The following is a 22542-nucleotide window of genomic DNA, read 5'->3' as shown; positions in this document are numbered from 1 at the left end:
TTTCACGTTTGCATTTGAAGGGACTACAAGCAGCAGTCAGAAAACTGACAGTGCCAGGGGTGCTGGGAATCACACAGTGCTCCGGCTGTAAAAATGGGAGAGTTTTACAGCTGCTGTGGTCTGATCATCTCACTGGAGGCTTCTTTTTATAAGTATCATCTTTGTGTATCGGTATTTTAAAATACTGACACGTTTCATTCCTTTTGCCTTCAATTATGCAGGATGAAACATCATATGCAACAGCTCTGCTTTTCTTGTTAGTGATGTTATCAGCGAAAAGCTTACCATCAAACTCAAGTAAAGAGCCCCAAATCTAGCACTTTTAAAGAAAGGCTTGTTACTTCTAATGCTCCAAATGACGCGTGCACAAGAAAATACTGCTCAGTGCATTTTGCCTTTTCTTCTCTTTATTTGCAGCTGGGAACTTGTGTATCAGATTTCCAGCACTTAGAAAAGCTCTTTAAATTCTGTTTACAAAAAGCCACCTCTCCAGTGGGTGGAATCTGTGCTAATTTCATCCCAATTTACCCTGACAGCTAATGCCAGAGGCTGCTCTTTGTGGTCTGATTTCTTCTGTCTTTGGAGAGCTTGTGTGTGTATCGAGTTAACCTGAAATAATTTTAAGCTTACTTAGTTACAATTACTTAAACAATTTACCTGATTTCTGTTGTTTACTTAGTGAAGACAATCTTCTTGTAGGTCAAAATGTCTTCGGTATCTGTTGAGCTTAAATTGATGCCCCCCAACTCATGAAGCACACTTTCTTTAAGCAAAACCATGGTTTCCACATATAATTTTACAGTGATTTGAAGAAGTCTGTTCTGAATTTTCTCTTCACCGAGACTCATATTTCTGCACATACGTAGAAGGTTTCTGAATTAATTCTTTGGAAGCCGTCTGTCCCTCGAGTGCACAAAATTTTATCTTGAAGGTGTGTGATCACCACCTGATGATTTTCTGTGTACCGTCAACATTTTCTTTCTTTCTATTTCTTCAGAATAGCCTTATTAGTACAGCTGCTTATGGTAGAATTTGTTAGGCCACCATCAAGCGTGTGAGTGTGTTTTGAACAGCAAAACTCTCTTCGTCTTAAAAGTAACTTTCCTGCGTCAGGTAGAAGTGAAGCAGGAGGTTCCTTCTGGGCAGCGCGGCGTCCCTGCCGTCTCTCCAAAGGACTGACATCTGGTTATCTGTCTCACCCAGGGGAGAACATGCAGGAGAAGCATTCTCCTCTGCAGCTGAAGCCCACCTTGGTGCGACACCCAGCTTCCCGGCGGGGCCTGACCGGGAGCAGGCCCGTGCCCCCCATCCCACGCCTTGGCAGCCCGCAGCCCGGCCGGGCCCAGGGCAGAGCCGAGCAGTGCGAGGACACGTGGATGAGCGAAGCGGGCAGGAAGCTCGCAGCTGATCTTTCCGAGCTGAAGGTTGATGACGAGGAAGTGGACCGAGAAGAGGTTTGTTTCCGTGTGACTCAACGCGCTTTTCCAGTTGGTAGATGGTGAGCCTGGAAATAACACACGTTTCTGACTCAAACTGTTGGACGCTGTCATCGGTGCAGCAGGTCTTCAGTGAGTTGCCATTGGGTGTCCAACAGGAGCCGAGTAAAGCAAGAAGTGTTGATTCTGAAGCATGCTCACCGTGTTTGTTCCAGGCATCTTGATTTCGCTTTTTTTCTCAGTGCTGAAGTAATGTTTTCAGTTATTGCTGCTCTGAGGCAGAGCAGCAGCCCTTCGTCCAACTTCTTTTGGTATTTAGGCTTCATTGTAAACTTTGCGTCAGCTTTAAAACAATAATAATTTCTTTAGTTAGAAGTAAGGGCCCCAAATCACTTATAACTTCATGGATGAGGGGTTCTTTTGACTCTGAGCTTCCTTAGCCTCCCCGGTCTGTTGAAGCGGGCTGCCTGTGGGATTCGGCGCTTCCCAGCTCTCTTAGAATTCAGTTGTTTTTTCACTGTATAAATGTGAGAATCTGGTGTGAAGCTGGGTGAACATGATGCCACCTGCATCTGTTTCATACAGCATCAATACAATCCGCACTAGGTTTCTGCTCTGTCTGTGAGGGGCTCGTGCCTGTCCCTGCCGCTGTGCCCGGTGCTGGTGTGGGATCCTGGCTCTGCCTCTGCTGCTCGAGGGCCTGTGGTGTCTGAGAGGTGCTGAGGAGCTGCACCAGTCTGGAACGTAGTCAAATGCCACACAGCTGTGACAGATTGCTTCCAGAGGTGGTGCTGCTGTGTCCGCCTCGTCCGAAGCAGTGCTCATTACATGAGAAGTGTTGGCACTGTGGATGATTGTGTTGTGTGTGGTCTTTCCCCATGCGGTTTGTCCTTCATTTTGTCACCTTTGATAGAAATAGTTTGAGTCTCAAATTCTGCCTTTAGTCCCCACGCATCTAAGAACAGTGGCACTGAATGGCTACGCTTCACAGTCTTCTTCCATCCTGTAGTCATTATTGAAAGTAATTTGAGGTGCTGGACAGGCAGGGGAAGAATTTTTATTGAACATCAAGTATGTTCAGCAAGAAGAGGAAGGAACGTTGGGTGGCACAGAGCTCTAGCCATTACAGATTTTCTGCTGATTTCAGTAGGAGCTCTGCTCACTGGGCTCAGTTTCTGGGCTTCATTTCTGTGTGTTTTGCAGCTTTGTGCAGGCCAGATAGGAAAAGCGTGAGGTCCCACGTGCTGACTGCCAACACCTTCTTGTCTGTTAAAACAAGTGAGAGCAGCTGATGTGTTTCTGCAGGCAGCTGTTCTTGGTTTTGCAAAACGATGCTAGGGTGTCTGTGGGAATTTGCGTTTACTTGTGCAGTAATTATGAAGTAAAACAATGAGAGGAATGTTCACAGCGCCACATGACCTATGTAAATGTTCAGTGACACTGCCTGGTAGTGCCACGTACACTGAACTACCATTGAATTGATAGTCATAATTTCTTTTGTTTTTTTTTTTGTATGCGGTCATTAAAAATGGTCTTTTTTTTTTATTTTCCAATCCTGTTCAGATGCAGAGTTCACTTCGATCTCTACGAAATAGCGCAGCTAAGAAGAGGGCAAAGCTAAGCAGTAACTTTGCAGAACTTGACAGTCCTGATTCTGCTCTGAAGCTCGATCTGTCTGCAGATTCCCCTTCTCATGCTTCCTCCCCAAGCTCCTGTAGCGAAAGTGGAGTTTACAGCCAGGAGTCTCTGACCTCGCCTGTATCCACGGTCCCTCAGAGAAGGAGAGTAATGTGAGTAGAACTTGCACGTTAACTCTGCTCTGAAAGCCTCACACACAATCCCTGCTGGCGTTGGTTGAATATTAACAGGGTTGGAATCTCTGATTCATCTTTTCAATGAGGCTGCTTTGCTTAATAACTTGATTTTTATCTGGGAATTATTGCCCAACCTAAAAAACTCTTTGTACCATCACTGGTTAATTATATTCTAGTTTCTGTTGGTTTTTAATTGGGAAGAGTCCCATGGTGCAGTCACAGTAACACAGCACAGTTGGTAAAGTCCGGGCAGTGGCAGTAAATATTTTATTAAGACTTTAGCCTGTCATAGAAGGGATGTGAACCACAGCAGAAACAAATGAGTAAGAGGAGAATGGGTTAAGAGGACGGCTGAAGATGGCTTGTTGTAGTCTTGATGTTGAAGCAGGCATGTTTTTGGGGTTTGTTGGTTGTTCAGTGTGGTTTTCTTGCAATGAAAGGAAAATAACACAGGTGAATCTTATTGGAAATCATGAGCTGTTTCCATTTGATAAACTACTTCTAAGGAAATAAAAAAGTCTTTTGAGAAATGTTACAAATTCTATGGTACAAAACCTCCTTTTCTGCTCTGGCAGCCCATGATAAAGTCACTTCTAGTTCTGTTCTGAAGACACCTTTAATCTTTGTGTGTGTATTACCAGAATAGGAAGGAAAACAGGGGATGTACAAAGGAAAGGTTATTGAGGTGAAAGGGGGCTGGAATGATTCAGAAACAGAGGGTTTTCACAGCTGTGAAGTCTCAGAACTCATCTATGTGTACTTACCTTCTCTATATGCATTACTGCTGGATCACAGTTGGTAAAATAACGTGTGATAATGCTAGAATACCTAGAATGTCAGGCTGTGAACTGCTGCGTGTGGTGTTCTTCCAAGTACGGTTTTGGCTAGAACACCTCTGACTGAGTACACGTTCTGTACAACATGCCATTTCCATTTTTGTGTGACACACAAATTAATGTTTTACAGGATTCAGGGCTCTGGAATGCTGAGCTGCTAACAAAGAAGTGACTTCTGGCAGGAAGGCTGAACTTGTAGACATGACAAACTATGTCCCAAGGGCTTGAAAGGCCTGGGAATGTTCAGAGAACTTGCAGCTTAGTTGAGGTGCAAGCTTGCCTGCGTTAGAAAAGGGCATTGTCTGACCCTAAAATCAGGGCAGCTGGGCAACAAAACTGCAGGCTGCTTCTGTGTATTTGCTTTTGAAAGTACCAGTTCATTCACCAATGAGCCACTGTGAGCAGAGGGAGCACGATACCCATATTAGTGATATCTCAGAAGGGTTCGAGTCTTTCATTTGTGTGCATTTTGGTACTTAAGTTTGGTTCATTTTGATACTTTGCTGTTTAACGGAGCAGTGCATTGGGGTGAATCGTCTTTAGTATTCAAGCACATTATTTTTAAAAAGAGGTGTCAAGATGGTGCTGTAGATAACACTGTTTTCCTGGTGATTATCTGTCTGCTGGAAACACAGCTGAAAACAGCTCATTTCTGATAGCCAGAGGGTGGTGGATTTGTTCCCTATCATTTGCCCTGCTTGCCAGATCGGAACCAGCAGCATCCGTCCTCCAGGCCAAATGATTCCTTAGCTTTTGGAATTTATGCTCATTGTAGTCTGAGTGTAAGGCTGGCCCTTAAGGGCTGTCTTTACGCTGTTCTTCATGATGGACCTGCTCACCAAATTAGTTCTGGTGAATTCGTTTCTCTACTCAGTGTGAACACGTGTAGAGCTATTCTGGAAATATTTGCCTGCTGGGTTCACTGGGCAGGAGAAACTAGAATCTATTGATGTCTTTGCTAGAAAGTTTTAGTTATTTGGGCTCCGACTAGCGTAGAATTGTATTTCTAAAATGTCTTTTGTATTGTAACAGGTCAGACACCTTTCCACTGCTGGGAAGCAAAGCACAGCCTGCGAGAATATCTTCAGCGAGGAGCAGAGATGCAAATGTGGCAGAACATAACTCTAGTGCAGGTATTTCACCGTGCTTATGAATGTATTCCCTGCTTCCCTGATGCGACAGAATAGTCAGTTGATTTCACTTTGCATGTGTTTACTTGTTCAATAAATTTGTGTCCCCTGAGCACTTAAGAACAGGTAATTGCTAGGCAGTATGTGGTCAGGTTGAGGTTATGCTGTGGAAAAGCAGGCAAGGAGGAGCTTAAGGGTTTCCCCCTTTCTGTGTCAGGATAAATTGTGCTAATGGAAATGCTGCCTGTCAATATGTAGACTTCAAAGTTTATAAGTGTATCGCTTGAAAATTCATTGGATGCCAGCAGAGAAGAGTAGGAAGGGTCAAAAGGCTGCAAGCAGCTGATTTCCTGGTAGGAAATTGAAGTGATGCTGCTACAGGTAACAGCAGATTTCTGCCATGGGCGGAAATCAATTGCTTACGGTTGTGTATATGTAATCAATTCTGGTAGAGTTAGAAGGAGATGTTTCCTTAGAGAAAAAGAAGAGAGGGAGCCGTGCTCCTGACATGCCTTTCTGGCCTTTCTTCCCAGTGACGCAGCCTCCTGCAGCTCAGCAGCTGTGCATTTTTCCACCAAGGTTACAAGGCTTGGTGTGATTAAGACTGGAGAGCATCTCACAGGCCTGAATTTGCCAAGCCATCGCAATCAGTCAGTTATTCTCACAACCAATACATATGGGCTTTTTTCGGTAACAGAGGTTAAAGCTCCTCATTTTAGATGAAGCCATTTTCCTCTTTCCTCAGGATAAATTAGGAAACAGGTTTGCCAAGTGACAGCTGAGGTCAGAAAGCAAACATTGCGCATACACAGTGATACGTACCATGGTTAATGATTTTGCATTCCTTATATGAAAAGATCTGCTGTGAGAAGTTGACCTTCAGCATAAGATAACGAGCATTTATTTTGCTTACCAAACCGGCTGCTTGGTAGGAATGCACAGCACTGGACCCCCTGTGAAGGGCTGACCCTGCTTTACTGATGAGGTCAACCTAATGCCTGTGCAGCTAACTGCTGAAAAGTCTTTTACTTCCCCTGCTGCCTGGCCTTGGCCCATCTCGCAGCTCAAAGCCCAGAACGCTCCCAACTTCCACACTGGAACCTGGAGAATTTGTAAAGATCAGTTTGCTGTTTAACTTTTCTCACCAGATTGTTGTTCTTCTTCTCACGCTGTCTTTTTAAGTGTTTTCCTTTGAGGTCTATTTGTAAAAGCAGCAATGAACCCCTCAAGGATCCCTGCAGTAATTCGTCCTGACTTTTTTTTTTTAAATCAAAACTGAAATACACTGAGTGTTTCGTAGGGGTGCTCAGTTTCTATGGATAACAGTTGTAAAATAAAAGCGTATTTTGTGACCTCTAGCATACTTAAATAGAAAGATTTCGTATGTCTTTAATTATGTTCCTTTTAAACTTGGGTTTGTCTGTAGATGAAAAACATTGCGTGCGAAAGATGAAGAAAGCCTGAGAGCTTTGTCAGACTTACATAGGCAAAAACCCTGCTACCACATGCCTAAAAGCAGGCTGAGAGCCCCTGAGGATGTAACTCTCTGGGAATGCACAGTACACCACGAGTACACTCAAAGGTTTTGTTAATACTTGGTTTTTTCCCTCTGCATGGTTCGCATTCGATGCTGAAGGCTCTTCTGATGTCAGCGTAGTTGGCCAACGCTTGCACTGTGGCAATGGGTGTGGAGATGATGAGGACAAGAAGCAAAGAGAAGCGCCACGGACTCTTCCTAAGAGTCAAAATATGGAGGAACAGGGAAATCTTAAGCATTCAAAAGGTTTGTGATTTTGCTGCATTGCTATTCGTGTCAGTTCTCCTTTACGGAGGCTTTCTAGAAAATGCATGTCAGGGTGTTTGGTGTAGTTTCTGTACTTACTCTAATGAGTTGGGCTTTTTTGGACATTAATTAAAATTAGAGTGCCAGTTAAATCAAAATTAAAAGTCAAGAGATAGTACACGCCATGAAAAAAAGTCCAAAAGATTATTTCATGAGGGGCTTTGAAAGTTCCTGTTTCTAAAGTACTCTGTTGGTTGCTGGTAAAATCGAGGCATTTAAACCTTTATGTATTTCTAAAATCGTTTTTCTGCTTCGAAATTTCAGATTATGCAAGTTAAATTGCAAAAACAAATGGTGCTTAATTAGCAAATGTGGCTCGTAAATAAGCACGTAAAATGTCCCATCTCCTTCGGTGCAGTATCTGAGGAAATGCAGCTTGCAATGGGAAGCATGAAGTGCTGCTTGGGCAACATATTTGTGCATTTTCTGTTTCGATGCAGCGGTGCTGAATGACTTCAGAACCGGTTGTGCCCTTACAGTCAGTCAGTCAGGACCTGCTGCTGTGGGGTTTCAGTGAAACCAGTTGATTTAAAACCATGTAAGCTCCTCTTACAAACATTGGTTTCCTTTGCTGTCTTTTGGCAGAGGGCTTTTTTCTTTCGTGCTTTCCATCATGGTGAGGATATTGATGTTCGGTAAAGCCCGTGAACATCAGTAACCTGAAATAAGTCAATACATGAAAGTCATAAATTGCAATGTCAGTGTATGGTGATACGTGGGAAGAGTAAGAGATGGATGGAAGGGTGAGCAACCTTCCTGATGTGCAGTGGGTGATTTTGTTTTCTCTTTGGTTTCGCAGTGTCGGCATGTAGCTTCCAGCAGCTGAGCAGCCCGGGTTTCATTGCCCCAGGTGTCCCGGCTGAAGATGCGGTCGTAATCGTTGGTAAAGGTACTGAGAAAAGTAACTTAGCTCCCACGTCTCTTCTTTTCAAAATGGTAGAACGTTTACTTTTGTAAAGAGGCAGAAGGAGAAATAGATCCTTGAAAGATTTTAGGTTTTAAACAGTCTCCAGGTTAAATGAAAATAAAGAGAGAGATGCCTAAAAGTTCTGCGGTTACTGGTTGTGGTATTCCATTCTAACAAGAACAGAATGGCAGCTGATTATGAAGCTTTTAGCCCAGTGTGCCCTCATGTATGGGCACCCCTCCTGCACGGTGGGATAAGGTAAGATTACCTCTGGCTGGAGATTGCCACTAGTGGTTCAGTAGCAATGCTTTTGTCTTCGAGAATTAATTTGGTTTTGCTTTAGTTTTTGCTGAGTTCTGCTGAATGAAATAACTCCTCTGGTAAGGGCACAACACAATATGCCTTTCAGGTGTGTTTGGAAGTCCTCCTCCTGCACAAGCACATAGCCAGACTATAACGTGTGTAGAGAATGGAGACGACCAGTCTGTGCAGCAGGAGCCTGAGCCATCACCAGGGTTCCGTGGGATAAGCATCAAGCACGGCAGTGCTTCTCAATTCCATGTTGAAAATGAGAGAGAGGTATGATCTCTGGGCTATTTAATTGTATTGCTTCCTGTTTTTGTATGTATGAATACAGCAGAATACCCTATATTGTGGTAAACAGAAGTTTGATTAAAATACATTAATCCATAGCTCAGGTCACTTGCAACAGAATGCAAATCCTTTCTTTTACGTTATGGTGGAGTTCCACTGTAAGGTGAAGACTAAAGCAGGATTAACAAAGAGAACACGTCAGTGAACGTGTGGCTGGCTGTGCACATTGCTGCTCTGACTGCTTGGTTTGCAAACAGTAATGGGAGCGCAGTCGTTTTCTTCTGATGTTGGCAGAACGCTACGTCAGACCTGGAAGAACTTTCTTCTGACTCAGTGTTGTTTTTCTAACAGTTGTTAGATAAAGATTGGGTTACATTTCTGTGTAATGCAACTTGCTGCAGTGTCCGTGCAGTTCAGATAAGACAGCAGTGTGGTGTCAGCTGCTGATTGCTAGCAACATAGGAAATAAACTTGATCTTCTTGGCATGGTCCAGAGGGAACTTGTGTTTGCATCTCAAACAGGCTGTTACAAACGACTCCAATTACCAGTAGTGATGATACCAAATGAAGTGAACTATGTGAAGTGTTTGTGTGATCCTGTGAAATTTTAGATTAATAAAAAGAACGAGAATCTTTCTAAACACTGTAGAGCTCCCCTAACGTTTGCTGACAGTTCAGTGAGGGGTCTTGAGACCCATTTTCAAAGCTATGCTGGGGCTGCAGCAGGGCACTGAGCCGTGTATTTGCTGTCCTGGATGAATGATTAACAGTTACACTTTAAAATCTGTTCTTCTTTGTGTGAGTGACTGTGTAACCACTGGGGATGCAGCAAGTGAGGAAAAACGGTTTCCTGCCTAACTCTGTAGGCTGCTGGTGTGAGCACATCTGTGCTAGCACAGCTTGAGGCACGGAGGCTCTGCACGTGTGCAGCCCCAGGCTGAACCTGCGTGTTTTGTAGTGGCACGTGGCTGTGTCGGGGGTTTCCCAGCTCACCTGAGGGCTCTGGGAGGAGGGCTGCAAGATGGAGTGGAGATGGAAAGTTTTCGTGGGGAGCCGTAAGCATCGTAAAGATACAAGAGACAGGCACCAGAATGCACTGCTGGAGACCACTGTTTCTAAAAGCCTGTGAGCTTCAGTGTAAATTAGCCCAGACTCTACACTGGTGACTTAGATTTTTAGGAACTGACACAAGGCTGGCAGAGAAATGGCAGACTTTTCCTTAGAAGCCTCACACGTTCTCAGGCAGCTTGTGCTTTCTGTTAGAGTTTGTATCACAGTACGTTCATTACTTTCTGTAGATAAAAGTGACCATGTCAAAATCTGCCCAGGATAAGATGAGGCAGAAGAAAAAGGAAAGAAAGGAACAAAGCCACAAAGAATATCAGGAAGTCAAAGACCTTGATGAAAAAGAAAAAAGTCCTTGGGAAAGACTGAACCTGAATGAACCGGAGAACACGACAACCGACAGTGAGCACTGGTTTTTGTATTAGATTGATAATATGCTATTAAACGCTGCTGAAGTTGAAATTAAAATTCTGTGATAATTACTAAAAATGACGACTGTTTAGCGTGACATGAGGTATCACCAGAATGAATTTTAAACAGCAGCTTATTCTTGAGTCATTTGCATCGTAATGCAAATAGTGCAGAGTAAAGCACTTGGGGGAAACATTTGAAATACTGTGGTTAATAAGAATTCCAAAAACAAACAAGGGTTGAAAGCAGTAGTTTTTTCCTTTTGCTGAATTGCTCTTGTCGTAATTCTGACGTTTGTTTTCTAGAGTTAAATCTCTCTGGGGATATATTGGCACCATCGAGAAGTGTGTCATTGTCATTAGAAAACGTGGCCCCGAAGCCTTCACTGAGAAGGACTTCCAGTTTGAAGAAGACAAAATGCTCGGCCCTGCTAGATTCTGGTAAGCTCTTGCATTAAATGAAATACAAAGACTGTTAAAATATTTGGGTATGTGGAGTGGGACATCTCCAGAATGCAGTTGGGTTTAGTACAACTTATTTGTACAGTGGATTGTGCAGGATACTCAGGAATATGACTGTGGTGGGAGTGGTTGTGAAGGAGACTAGAATTCATCACTCTCCTTTGAAACTGTTTTCATCTAAAACCTGTTAGGAAGGTGTTTGCAGTGTGAAAGGCTTTTTTCTTCGCCCAGCAACTTCGATGGTGCAAGGTATTCATGGTGAACGGAATCTCTTCCAACCCCTTCTCCCTCCAAGAAAAGCATTTCTGGGAGCATCTTGTCACTGAGATGCCTTTAAAATACGCAGCAGAAACCTCTTTGGAACAGACTCACATTGGTGACAGTCAAAGGTCTAGAGCTTCTCAAGTGACTCTTTACATTTTTCTCCGTTGTCTTGCCACGCTGTGCTTCAGCACATGGTGCATCAGCTTTTACATCTAGAAAAACAATGACTACTTTTGTGCTTGGGACTTCTCAAAGCCATAGTTACATGCCAAATAATTGATTCGCATCTGCTGAATGATGGAGGGTGTGTCTGGGAACACCGTCTTTCTGCAAACCCGCTCCCTTTGTAGCAGCAATCTAATTACAAAAAGCTTGAGGCATGTTTTCTTCCTTTGAACGAACTGTTGTCTTGCGGTTGTGCAACGTATTTCATTGGCCTCCTGACTTTTCAGATGAAATTTCTCTTGGGCCGCGAGGCCGCTATAAAGACCGGACCCCATCGGTCACTCACAGTCCAGAAGTAATGGATCCATCCGAGCTGGAGCCCTTTGCAAAACCAGAGGTGGCCCTGACTGAAGCCCTGGCGCTCCTAGCTGACGACGACTGGTACGTGCAGACTTGTTATCTGCAACCGAGCGCGGTGTGTAAGGCTTTCCTCTTGAGAACTTGCTTTTGAAAGCACTGCGAGATGACGGTAACATCAGACGTGAGAGATGGTAACCAGTGATACGTGAGAATAATTTTTTTTTAGTCCAAATCTAAATGAAAGTGCTGTAAACTCCTGATCTAGCTGTGCATGTCCCTGTTCATTGCAGGGGAGTTGGACTGGACGGCCTTTAAAGGTCTCTTCCAACTCCAGGGATTCTATGAAATTAACGGATCTAACTTAAATGCTGTAAATGGAGGCCTAATATTTAAGCTTTCAGAAACGTTTAGAATACCTTCTTGTCATTTTTTGTGAAATGCAAAGCTTCACCAATCCTCTAACTGGCACAGTGGGGCTGCAGTGCTGTTCCCTTTTTAAATATTAGAAGGAAAGTAATCCCCTAATTGCCACTCCTGCGAGCAGCGGACAGAATTGAGAGAAGAGTATATCCAAATAGCCCCACTACTGCATCAAAGAGGAGACTCACCTCGAAAGGATTCTCCATGTTGCTTTATTCTTGCTTTATTCTACAGCGTAACTTTTTTGCTCCTCGGTTCTTTAGAATTCTGCCCTCATTTCTTTCGCCAGACATTTGCAAGTGCTTCGAATTTCAACGTTCTCTTTGCACAGGGAGAAGAAGATCGAAGGCCTGAACTTCGTTAGGTGTTTGTCTGCGTACCACGCGGCTGTTCTGACCGTGAAGCTCCATGAAACGAGTCTGGCTGTGGCTCAAGAGGTTAAATTTTAGTAGCAGAATATTTCACTGTGTATTTTATGTATTATATGTATGTATTTTATAGTTTTCTGAGATGCACTGGACTGAGACGGTATGTTCATCTCTGATTAGTTTTCCTCAGTTGAGCAGTCTCAGAAGGATGAGTTTATAGTTCAGCAAAGCAGCTCAAACCTCAGATACCAGCAGTTCATTTGATTTGCTAAAAGACTGCAGAGATTTACAGCGTAACCTTATAACGTTTTTGAGTGCATGTATTTTAATTCTCACCCATTGCGAATCAAGCTAGAAATGTATTTCTCAGTTGCTTTCGAAGTGCTTAGCGAGGCAAACGTGAAGCTTTTCTTATTTTTACATTTCTTTTGTAAACATTATTCATTGTTTGTTTGGGTTTTTCCTGTGTGCAGGTCAAGAATTTACGCTCAGGTGTTTCTCGAGCTGCTGTGGTCTGTTTAGGGGATTTGTTCACCTACCTGAAAAAGAGCATGGATCAAGAACTAGATAATACAGTAAAAGTCCTTTTGCACAAAGCTGGTGAATCCAACACATTTATAAGGGAAGAGGTAGACAAAGCACTGAAGGCTATGGTTAATAATGTGACTCCAGCACGTGCACTTTGTTCTCTTATAAATGGAGGGCAAAGGTAATTCTTACAAAGACTTTATAAAGAACTAACTTGTGAATAGATTAAGTATATCAAGTGTAAGTGTTAAAAAAAAATCAAAATATAGCAGGAGGAAAATGGAAAATACCATAAGTCAGCTGTGCAGAGCTTCTGCCCAGGGCAACCTTTGTTGGCATAAATGTAAAATGTAATTCCCCCATTCCTTTTTCTGCGTTACCTAAAAAGTCAGCTGCTGATTTTGGAGCTTGCTGTGTTTTCCAGTGGTTTTCAAGATTTCAGTCATTGTGTTCAACGATAATATAATGTTCTTAGGGAACTGCTGGCTTGCTTTGCCTAATGAGGCTCACGTAGCATTCTCCTGTGCCATTTGTTCCGCAGTGAAACTCCTGTCTTTTTCGGTTCTTCCGCATTACTTTTTCTTTAGAAAAATGATCTACAACTTACAGTCCTCTAGCTGCAATCATCTTGGCTGATTTCACCTTGTTCTCTATACATTGCTGCTTAATAGTCTTTTCCTGTCTGCGTTTGATTTCCTTTACAGTGATGGCCGCCTTTATTTTCTTGACTACCTCAGATTATGACAAGCTTCTCTTTCTGGCTCCGTGGTTTGTGATTCTGATCTCTAGCTCACTTCAATCTGTAGCAGAAGTTGTGTTCTTGTCTTTCCCCCTACCTGTTAAGTATGCAGTTCTGTTCTTTTATATCCTCATTTCCTGCAATACCAAGACTTAGGTATTTCAATATGTTAGCTTTATGCCTACTTGTACTTAATCTGCTGTGTATCTGTCATCGCTTAGATATGAATTTCTTGTAACCTATCCTTTCCATCAAATATTTCAGATGCTCCATTATAAATCAGTCCATAGATTTGCTGCATAGCTCGAAATCATGAGTTAGTTTTGATTCAGAATGCTTTGTTTCTTATTTTGTTTCCTGGGAAGCTGGTTGCTTTGGAATATGCTGATTCTGTCTTCTGAAAGCCAACGAGAACCATACTTATTTGAACTTCAAACTGAAAGGCTAATATCTGCCTTAGCATTTAGGTTATTTAAGAAACATGCCTGCATGTAGTCATTTGGGAGAATGGAAGTGCAGCAGGCATATTGTGCATTGCTTTAACTCAGAAGCCATGTGATGTGGTCCAACCATTACTCGTGTAGGTACTCCATCACTTTTCCAGAAGTCCTTGGCTAAGAGTGCTGCTGATCATACTTGGCTGAATCCGATCTCCCTGTCTTCAGCAGCAGACTCAAACACACACACACATCCTCATGGGATCTACAAAGATCTGATTCCTTCAGCTTGTGAACTCAGAGACATTTTCAGATATTTAAGGCATCAGAATGATCTGAACTGAGTCTGAACACAGCATTTGAAGCAGGGATTAATCTCATCACAGCTGAGAAGCCATCAGTGCAAACACTGACTAAACCATGGGGTACCGTGCGCGTTCAGTGCATGGCACATCAGTGGGTAGCCTGAGCAGCACTGTGAGTGTCACATTCTCTAATCCTGGCTTCAGGAAACTCGCCGTGTTGGCACCAAAGCCCGTGTGGCACATCTGAAGCTATCATCTCTATGGGCTGTAACAGTCAGTGCGAGAACTGTCTTCCCACGTGGAAATTTGTAGGGAAAATGGGGTGCATCTTTACTGCAACATGGAAAAGTTGTGTTTGACACAACTGCATGATTACCAAAACGATGTATTTTCTACATCCATTTTATACATTATTTGTATTCACCACCTCAGCATTCAGGTTAACGGGTATGATTTTGGGTAGAATTCATGAGACCTTGTAAAATTTACCCATTTTCTGCTAAACCTGTTTCAAGCCTACTGTGATCATAAGTATTACGCTGGCAGCCCTGAGTAGCCCTATGTGCTGAGTCTTCATCACCTACAAAATCAGTTTGGGCTTTACCAACGAGAGCAATCAAAAACGTTTTTGTTTGCTTGTATGAGATACTGCTCTAAAGACACCGGATGACTGCTGCAAACTCACCTCGCTGAGCAGATTCTTGACTCACAATCATGCTTTCAGAGCAAGCAATTTTAAAACCGTGCTGCTTATCTGTATGAATATTGCTTAACTGCAGGATCTGATATGCATAGGACACAGTTTCCTACTGTTCTGCAGGGACCTGTGGGGAATGGGGACTTGGCTCTACCTAGTGGAGTCGTTAAGCCTCATAGCTGTTGTTTCCCAGCAGCACATTCAGTAGGAGTTAGGCTGTGTCTGTTCCCCTTCTACCAAGCCCACGAGTGCTGGGGCTGCTGTACAGACATGACTGCAGGTACTGAACTCTAGTATTAAGCTACATAGCTTGGTAGCAGCCCAAACCATAGCTGTGTTAGCACAGAACTCGGTGTGCTGGCTGCCAAGTTACTCGGTAGATCTTGTGGCCTGAACTGCATTTGGAGTTGCAGCGTGTTCACTTTTAATAGACCCCGTTAGCTGTCTTTGTGCTAATTGAAGGTGCTTTGTGCAATGTAACCTACTGATACTTTTACTTCCAATGAGGCCGTGATGATTTACATTACAAACTCCTGAAATAGGAGCAGTCATTCAGGAAGAACACGGGATGGCTGTGTCAGGCTGAGAAGCTGGGGAAGCCAGTAGTGTGGATAGCAAGTCTGTTCTTTTCCTTTGCTCCCTCCCTTAGAGCTGGTGTTCCTTTGGAACAGCAAGCCATAGCAATGCATCACTCACTGTGCAGTAAAACTGTCCTTAAAACCTGATGATGAAAATAAAACTGGAAAGCTCCAAATCTGCAGAATTGCACACTCTGAACACATGTGGGAGCAGCGGGTACTGCAGAATTTACAATACAAGATCAGTTTGCTGCACGAGTTTGAACATAATTCCAGGTTTTCGCTGATTTTTACCAGCGTAAGAATTTAATGTCCTCTGTCTTAAAGAAAACAGACTTCTGCAAGGTTTTTAGAAGCCAGTAGAATACTGCTTTATTTAGTTTTAAATCGATATAAATGATAGGGGATTTCTGTCTGAAGATGGGGATGTGTTTTACATAAAGCTGATGGGAGGAACATGTAGTGGTGAGCTTTCTGAAACATTTCACAAATATGTGTAGGAAAATCAGAAAGTAAATTCCAACAGAAGAAAATGACCATCTTTATTAATTCAAAACCTGTAGGATCCTGCCTGTAAGAGGATCAGAGGCCGCAACTGTCTTTAAACAGAAAGGACATCATTTTTCTTTTTCCCTTCTGCATTCATGTACTTTGGGATTCAGAGTGAATGAAATGGTACTTCATGATACTTAATCCAATGGATTGATTCTGTGAATTTATTCAAAAGGATAATTCACAGAATGGATTAAAGCTGCCAGTCTTTGTCTTTTCTGTAAAGCCAGAATAGGTATCTGCATATCAGCAGTATGCTCATTGTAGATTATGCTGAGGAATAAAAGAGAGTAGTTGTATACCATGTCTGCTAGGGTGCATACATTCTGTTAGTTAGCTGCCGTGATGAGCTCTTACTAAGTAGTCGTGTTCTCTTTAGCCATCTGCATACAGCGGTGAGAAGATGCACAGCCCAGCACATGTCAGACATTGTAGAACGTATGGGACCGGAGTGGATACTGTGTGGAACCAAAGGTGTCACTGACAGGACTTTCCCTGCCATTGCCAGGTTTGCACTGGATAGTTCACAGCAAACAAGGTTAGTAAAGGCAGTAATTAAGCTAAGCACATTAGAGATGGCTGAAACGTCTGCAGAGCTCAGTGTATGTTCCTCTGCAGTGGTAGATGACTGTTAAGATAACGTGTGAGGGGAATCACCTGCATGTCTCCTGCAGCTGTGCCCACATGGCAGCAGGGAGTCAGTGGACGTACTCTTCTGGCCACGTGCCCTACACAGGCTGTGCTGGGAATCCAAGCACTAGGATCCGTGCTGTCTGGGTGGCAGAGCTGGACCACTCTGTCTACATACAGCCAATACTTCAACACTGAAATGGAGGACTGTTCTCATTCTTTAATTTGCTCAGTTGTTGATCAGATAATGATTGTGGAGCAGAGTTTCTTTGGGGGAAGATGGAAGGGTGTCTGGTTCCACATATGGATAGATAGCAATCTTACTACACTTCTCTGTTTTGAAGTTATGTTTGTCTGAACTTACAGAACAGATCAGTGCTCACAGATGTGTGTGTCGTGGTCTGTTGCCCTGCAGGTATTATGGTCGAAAGATGCTTTTCTGCATGATGACTCATCCTGATTTTGATAAAACACTTGAGAAGTACGTGCCAGCCAAGGATTTGCCTTACATTAAGGAATTTGTTAACAATCTACGTCAAAAGGTATGTAGAAAAGCTTGTTTAACAGGTGAGAAACACAAACTTGTACTAGTGGTTGTTTGGTATAGACAGTGAACCTATAGAGAATGGGAGGAGTGTATTCAGAGCAAGACAAGTAATTAACTGAATACATGATTGTTACCTGACCTGTGCATGCCTTTAATCCTTGCAGATACACTGGACCCACTGTACTTTGCTGCTGTACTTTGCATGGCTGTTAGACTTGCCTCTAAAGAGTCTCCAGCGCTGCAGAACGTACCAACCAACTTAATAAGTAGTTTCATCTTTGTGCAGGGTTTGGGAGAGATGCCATTAGACACACCCTCAGCAAAAGGAAGACGTTCTCATACTGGTAGTGTTGGACATTCGAGGTCATCATCTACTTCCAGAGATGCTCTCAACATCACTGACAGGTAATGATCTTCCTGAGTGTTTTCTGCTGTTAGTAACTGAGCTCTAGGAGAATAATCTCATGACAAGAAAGGAGCACAGAAAGATTCACAACAGGGTTAAACGTACAAGAAGAAAATGGGAAAACTAGACATGTCCCAAATAAGTTCTTTCAAATAGGGTAGTTGCTAATACTAAAATGGCTTTGTGCATTTTGAAGTTAATTTGTTTCTTGACTGCCTATGAACATGCACACAGTGTAAAAAACACTTGGAATTCCTGGTAGGTCCATCATTTCAAGATGCTGCCATCCAAACTCTGTACAAACAACATGCCCAGTAGCAGCTTCAGGAAAAATTGTCTGTGCCCTTGGACACTAAGTATTTAGTTAGATTCTAACTAGGGATGCTGAAGATTTTACACCATACTCTCCATTTTTTGTTTTCAGTTTTGGCTTCTAGTAGGTCTTCTTCTGAACTGAAAAGAAGAAAAAAAAAAAAGGCTGAAGAAACTCAAACCAGGCCCAAACAACTGTATCCGAGGATATAGAGTTCATAGGGTCTATGACTGCCTCCAGGTTTAGGTGTATCTGTCAGGAACAGATTCCTTTCAGGCACCATCTACTGTTCAGAATAATTAATTCCAGGCTTGATAAGATTTTCTGTTTGCTTCTGAATTTGCCCTTACGCAGAAGGGGAATGTCTAAGACCAAAGACCCGTGTTTCAGCTTGCTGATGTATTCACTGACTTTTTCCTTTTCCACAGGGAGACTACAGAAGCACGTGAAGTTAGCAGAAAACCAGTTCCACGTAATTCCCTAGAAAGTGAAGAATATGTTAAAGACATTGTAGGTTTATTGAATGCGAAAGACTTCCGTGATCGAATAAATGGAATTAAGCAACTGCTATCGGATACAGAGAACAATCAGGACTTTGTTGTTGTGAACATTGTGAAGGTAAGTGTACAAAAACGTTTGAATTAAAAGGCTTTTAAAATTCCATCACAGAATTTTCTGATCAAAATCATGGTTTCTTCTTTCGATAAGAATATCTGATTAACAGGGAAATACTGAGGGATGGGTCAGGTGTGCTTTAAGGGGAAAGATGTAAGCTGCAGAGGTAGTAAAGGAAATAAATGGGAGGAAGAAGTCGGAAGCTTTCACCTAGACAGCAGTTAGAGGAGTATTTCTGGAATACTGTGTGCAGTCTTTCATGCTGCTGCTGAGAAAATACCAAAGTATAGGAACAGCTTCCAGACAGAGCAGGAAGGATGAATCAAGATGTGGGACACTGTCACAGACAGCTGCAAGTTTTGTTAGCTTTGTTTATCTTGGAGAAAGTGGGGAAGGGTCTTTACTGTAATATAACAGCTTAGGGTAAGTATCCATTCCAGTAGGAAAAGAGTTCCTTTAGGAGAGACATACTGTTGATGGGGTCCAACAGTTGTGAACTGCAAATAGATGGAAGGAAAATGAGATTGACTTCTAACAGTGCAGTGCCTTTGCTGTTAATCAATAAAATACTGCTGTGAAACTTCATGGTGTCTTAATTGTGAATGTTTCTGAAATCCTTAAGATCGGATTCCTTTTGTAAAGTGGTGAAATTTAGAACAGCGGGCTTGATCTAGGAACTAGAAGATAGACACTGTGTGAACAAACTGTAGGAGGTTCAGACTAGATCTTTTCTGTGAAGGATACCTATTCCTCGTGCCTCTGAAAGGCAAAAAAAAAACCAAAAAACCACTTATGTTTTAGCATGTTATTGCATATCTTCTAGTAACACTTAGGGGTTATAATGGCGGGAGTTGTGTAATTATTATTATAATAACCATGTCATCGTGTGCTATAGAAGACAGAAGCTAAACACGTTTACAGATACTATTGGACATTCTTTTTGCTAAGTAGAGCTATGTCTTGTTAAAAATAATTGCTTGCAAAAATCTTAGTCATACTGAAAGTTACAGATGGTTGGTGTACTTCTAGGACATTGTAGAGCGAGGCTCAAAATTCAGATAAAGTTGGTTGGGTACCGTTGAGGCACGCACAGTATAAAAATAAATGGCGAGTGTTGGTTTACTTGCTAAAAAAGTAATTCCAAGTATTTGCATATCGGAGCCATCTTTTGCTATGGTGAACAACTGAAGTGTAACAAAAAAGCAGGAAACATGATATCCACGTCAAATATTTATTAATTCAGATGAATACTGCTTGGATACGTTTTCAGATCTTTGATGCTTTCAAGTCTCGCTTACATGACTCGAACAGCAAAGTAAATCAGGTTGCTTTGGAGACAATGCACAAGATGATTCCATTGCTGAAAGACAATTTATCACCAGTTATCAACATGCTAGTTCCTGCAATGGTAGACAACAACCTCAACTCCAAAAATCCAGGGATCTATGCAGCTGCAACAGATGTTATTCAGGCTCTGTGTCAACACTTAGGTAATTTACTTTCTCTTAAAGAGTTTTAATTGCATTATGTTTTAAATTTAAAGAGTTGCTCTTTACAATAGCTTCCATTCCAACATTATGTTGTGTAATGCATCATTGCTTTTATTCTCATGCATTTTAAAGCACGCAAGTCATTGTAGAATTTCCATACAGAAATACAGATAGCTAGACTTGTCCTAGCTGTGTAGGTGGGTTTGTTTATGTTTGCATAGCAAGTCTTTCATCACCCAGAAGCATGTCAGAATACTGAAGCTCTTAAGCAGGTTGAAGAAGTAGACTCCTGGGGATTTGTATATGGCACAACTGTTTGCATTCCTCATCTCTTTTGGCTTTGGAGCAGAATGTTAGTATTTTCAGTAAATGAAAATGCTACATTTTACCAGACTCTTGGTGGAATTAGGGCTTGTTAAGATTATCCTTTTATGCTTACATTCCCTTAAATAAATTACTTTTATTCTTGGAGTTAGTGCATCATAAGTAAGATTCTTAGTTACCTTTTTTTTTAATACTGTGTTTATTTCCAGAGTGTTTCATTTTGTTCGCAATTCTTAACGTGTTTTGTTCTTTGAATTTAGACAGCTATTTGCTTCTGCAGCCATTCTGCACAAAAGTCCAATTTCTGAATGGAAAAGCAAAACAAGACATCACAGAAAAGCTTGCTGGTAAGGTGCTGCTTTGCTTTGCACGTTTGTTTGTTTGTGTACCATCCTAACTATGCAAACTCTTGTAGGATGAGGTCGTTCTGTATCTGCCACAGTACATTGTGAGCATTAACAATACACCAGTTGTCAAATTTCACCCCCTTATAATGCAAATTGAAGCTAGTCCTGACAAAAGAAAAGATTATTATATAGAATAGAATCATAGAATTGCTCAGGTTGGAAAAGACCTTCAAGATCATCAAGTCCAACTGCAACCTAACCATACTACCCTAACAACTCACCACTAAATCATGTCCCCAAGCACCACATCCAAACGGTTTTTAAACACATTCAGGGATAATGACTCCACCACCTCCCTGGGGAGCCTGTTCCAGTGCTTAACAACCCTTTCTGGAAAGAAGTTTTTCCTGATATCCAACCTAAACCTCCCCTGGTGCAGCTTGAGGCCATTTCCCCTTGTCCTGTCACCAGTGAGAAGAGACCAGCCCCACTCTCACTGCAATCACCTTTCAGGTATTTGAAGAGAGCAATGAGGTCTCCCCTCAGCCTCCTCTTCCCCAGACTAAACAGCCCCAGTTCCTTCAGTCTCTCCTCATAGGGCATATTCTCCAAGCCCTTCACCCAAGAGAGGACAAAGGGGATGCCTGTAGGGAAAGCTGGTAACTTTTATTGGACCACTCATGCTGCTGCAAAAATGGACAAGCTTCTGTGCACAGCATTAGTTGCTGTGAAAAGAAGGTGTGATGTTCACTACTTGTATACAGCTCTCACAGCAGGGGATCACTTCTGAGTTGTATTTTATAATAGTCCCCAACCACTGCTCGATAACTAATCTCGTTCTTGCAGATCTCGTTGTGGAGCTGTACCCACGGAAGCCTCACGCTGTGGAGCAGAAGGTTTTAGTCGTCCTCTGGCACCTCCTGGGCACCATGACCAACAGTGGCTCTCTGCCTGGAGCGGGAGGAAACATCCGGGCGGCCACAGCCAAACTGTCCAAAGCACTTTTTGCACAGATGGGCCCGAGCCTGCTCACTCATGCCGCAGCTCAGCCGCCGCACATCAAGAGGAGTTTGGAGGAGTTCCTGGAGATAGGCACCTAACCCAGCGGCATGGGGCCTCGGGCTGGGGGCTGACAGGGCCGGATGAGAACTGTTGACGTGGGGACACGTGGGACAGCCCTGGGGTTGGTGTTTGCTGGGCTCAGGTGCGGTGCTGTCGGGGTCAGCGCTGGGCCCTGTCTGAGCACTGCGCCTCACACGGAGCCTGCAAGGGAACCCTAGAGGGACTGATACCTCATCCAGAACACAGGGTTTAGTATGGTAGTGGTGAAAACCATGTATTTTTTACCCCCCTTGTCCACCCTGTGCAGTATTAGCGCGCCGTGGCTGCAGCTGGGCACCTTGCGGGCTGGGACAGAACCCTGGGGCAGCACTGCGACTCCAAGGGGGGAGGAAAGCTCCCGTTTCTGCGTGTATCGCAGCCGCTGTCGCGCCTCCCTCGGCCCTGCTTGGCCAGCCCTGGCCCCGCTGTCGGTGCTGTGTGCGTTTTACACGGGAACTGACGAGAATAAACGGATTTATTTCTGTAACCGCCGCCTCCTCGCTTCGGTCGGGGGCGGGGGGGGAGTGTTGGGGGAGGGGGGGAGCGCCGCCATTTGGCGGGCGGGCAGGGAGCGGCACGGGCGCACGCGCGGCCCGGACGCGGTGCTCAGCGCGCGTGCGCGGCGCAGGCGCAGAACGGAGTGCGCAGGCGCGGCCCGCGCTCTTCTCTCAGGCCCGGCGCTGCGCGAGGAGGCTGCGCTGCTCGGCCCCGCGGAGGTGGGTGCGCTGCCGGGGCCGGGGGCGCTGAGGGGAGGCCGGGCTGCCGCGCTTGGCTGTGGCCGGGCGGCGCCCTGGGGCCCGGCGGGGCGCGCTTCCCTCGCCCGTCGGCCTGAGCTGGCCCAGTTTGGCCTAGCCTGGCC

At 43.6% G+C, this 22542-nt stretch overlaps 2 protein-coding genes across 4 annotated transcripts in view; both read left to right on the top strand.

The window, feature by feature from the left end:
- TOGARAM1 (TOG array regulator of axonemal microtubules 1) overlaps positions 1–22170 on the top strand; it is a 33976-nt gene extending 11806 nt beyond the window's left edge. Inside the window, exons 5-22 of one of the 3 annotated variants that reach the window (XM_021401437.1) lie at positions 1204–1454; positions 3000–3226; positions 5119–5219; positions 6853–6999; positions 7859–7948; positions 8376–8545; positions 9859–10027; positions 10342–10476; positions 11214–11367; positions 12038–12143; positions 12548–12783; positions 16290–16448; positions 16956–17082; positions 17374–17492; positions 18235–18424; positions 19692–19911; positions 20496–20582; positions 21429–22170. In XM_021401437.1, coding sequence (XP_021257112.1) covers positions 1204–1454; positions 3000–3226; positions 5119–5219; positions 6853–6999; positions 7859–7948; positions 8376–8545; positions 9859–10027; positions 10342–10476; positions 11214–11367; positions 12038–12143; positions 12548–12783; positions 16290–16448; positions 16956–17082; positions 17374–17492; positions 18235–18424; positions 19692–19911; positions 20496–20582; positions 21429–21682 — 2942 coding nt within the window. In that variant the 3' untranslated portion in view covers positions 21683–22170. Of the gene's footprint in view, positions 1–1203; positions 1455–2999; positions 3227–5118; positions 5220–6831; positions 7000–7858; positions 7949–8375; positions 8546–9858; positions 10028–10341; positions 10477–11213; positions 11368–12037; positions 12144–12547; positions 12784–16289; positions 16449–16955; positions 17083–17373; positions 17493–18234; positions 18425–19691; positions 19912–20495; positions 20583–21428 lie in introns of all 3 variants that reach the window. The other 2 variants (XM_021401438.1, XM_021401436.1) reach the window with 2 other exon arrangements.
- The window catches only part of PRPF39 (pre-mRNA processing factor 39), an 18028-nt gene continuing 17740 nt past the window's right edge, over positions 22255–22542 (top strand). The window contains exon 1 of the mRNA XM_021403048.1: positions 22255–22399. The gene's annotated coding sequence lies outside the window, so the exon portion shown is untranslated. The remainder of the gene's footprint in view (positions 22400–22542) is intronic.

Source organism: Numida meleagris, chromosome 6 (assembly GCF_002078875.1).
Source record: "Numida meleagris isolate 19003 breed g44 Domestic line chromosome 6, NumMel1.0, whole genome shotgun sequence".
Classification (NCBI taxonomy): domain Eukaryota; kingdom Metazoa; phylum Chordata; class Aves; order Galliformes; family Numididae; genus Numida; species Numida meleagris.
This window is presented reverse-complemented; position numbering and strand designations above follow the sequence as displayed.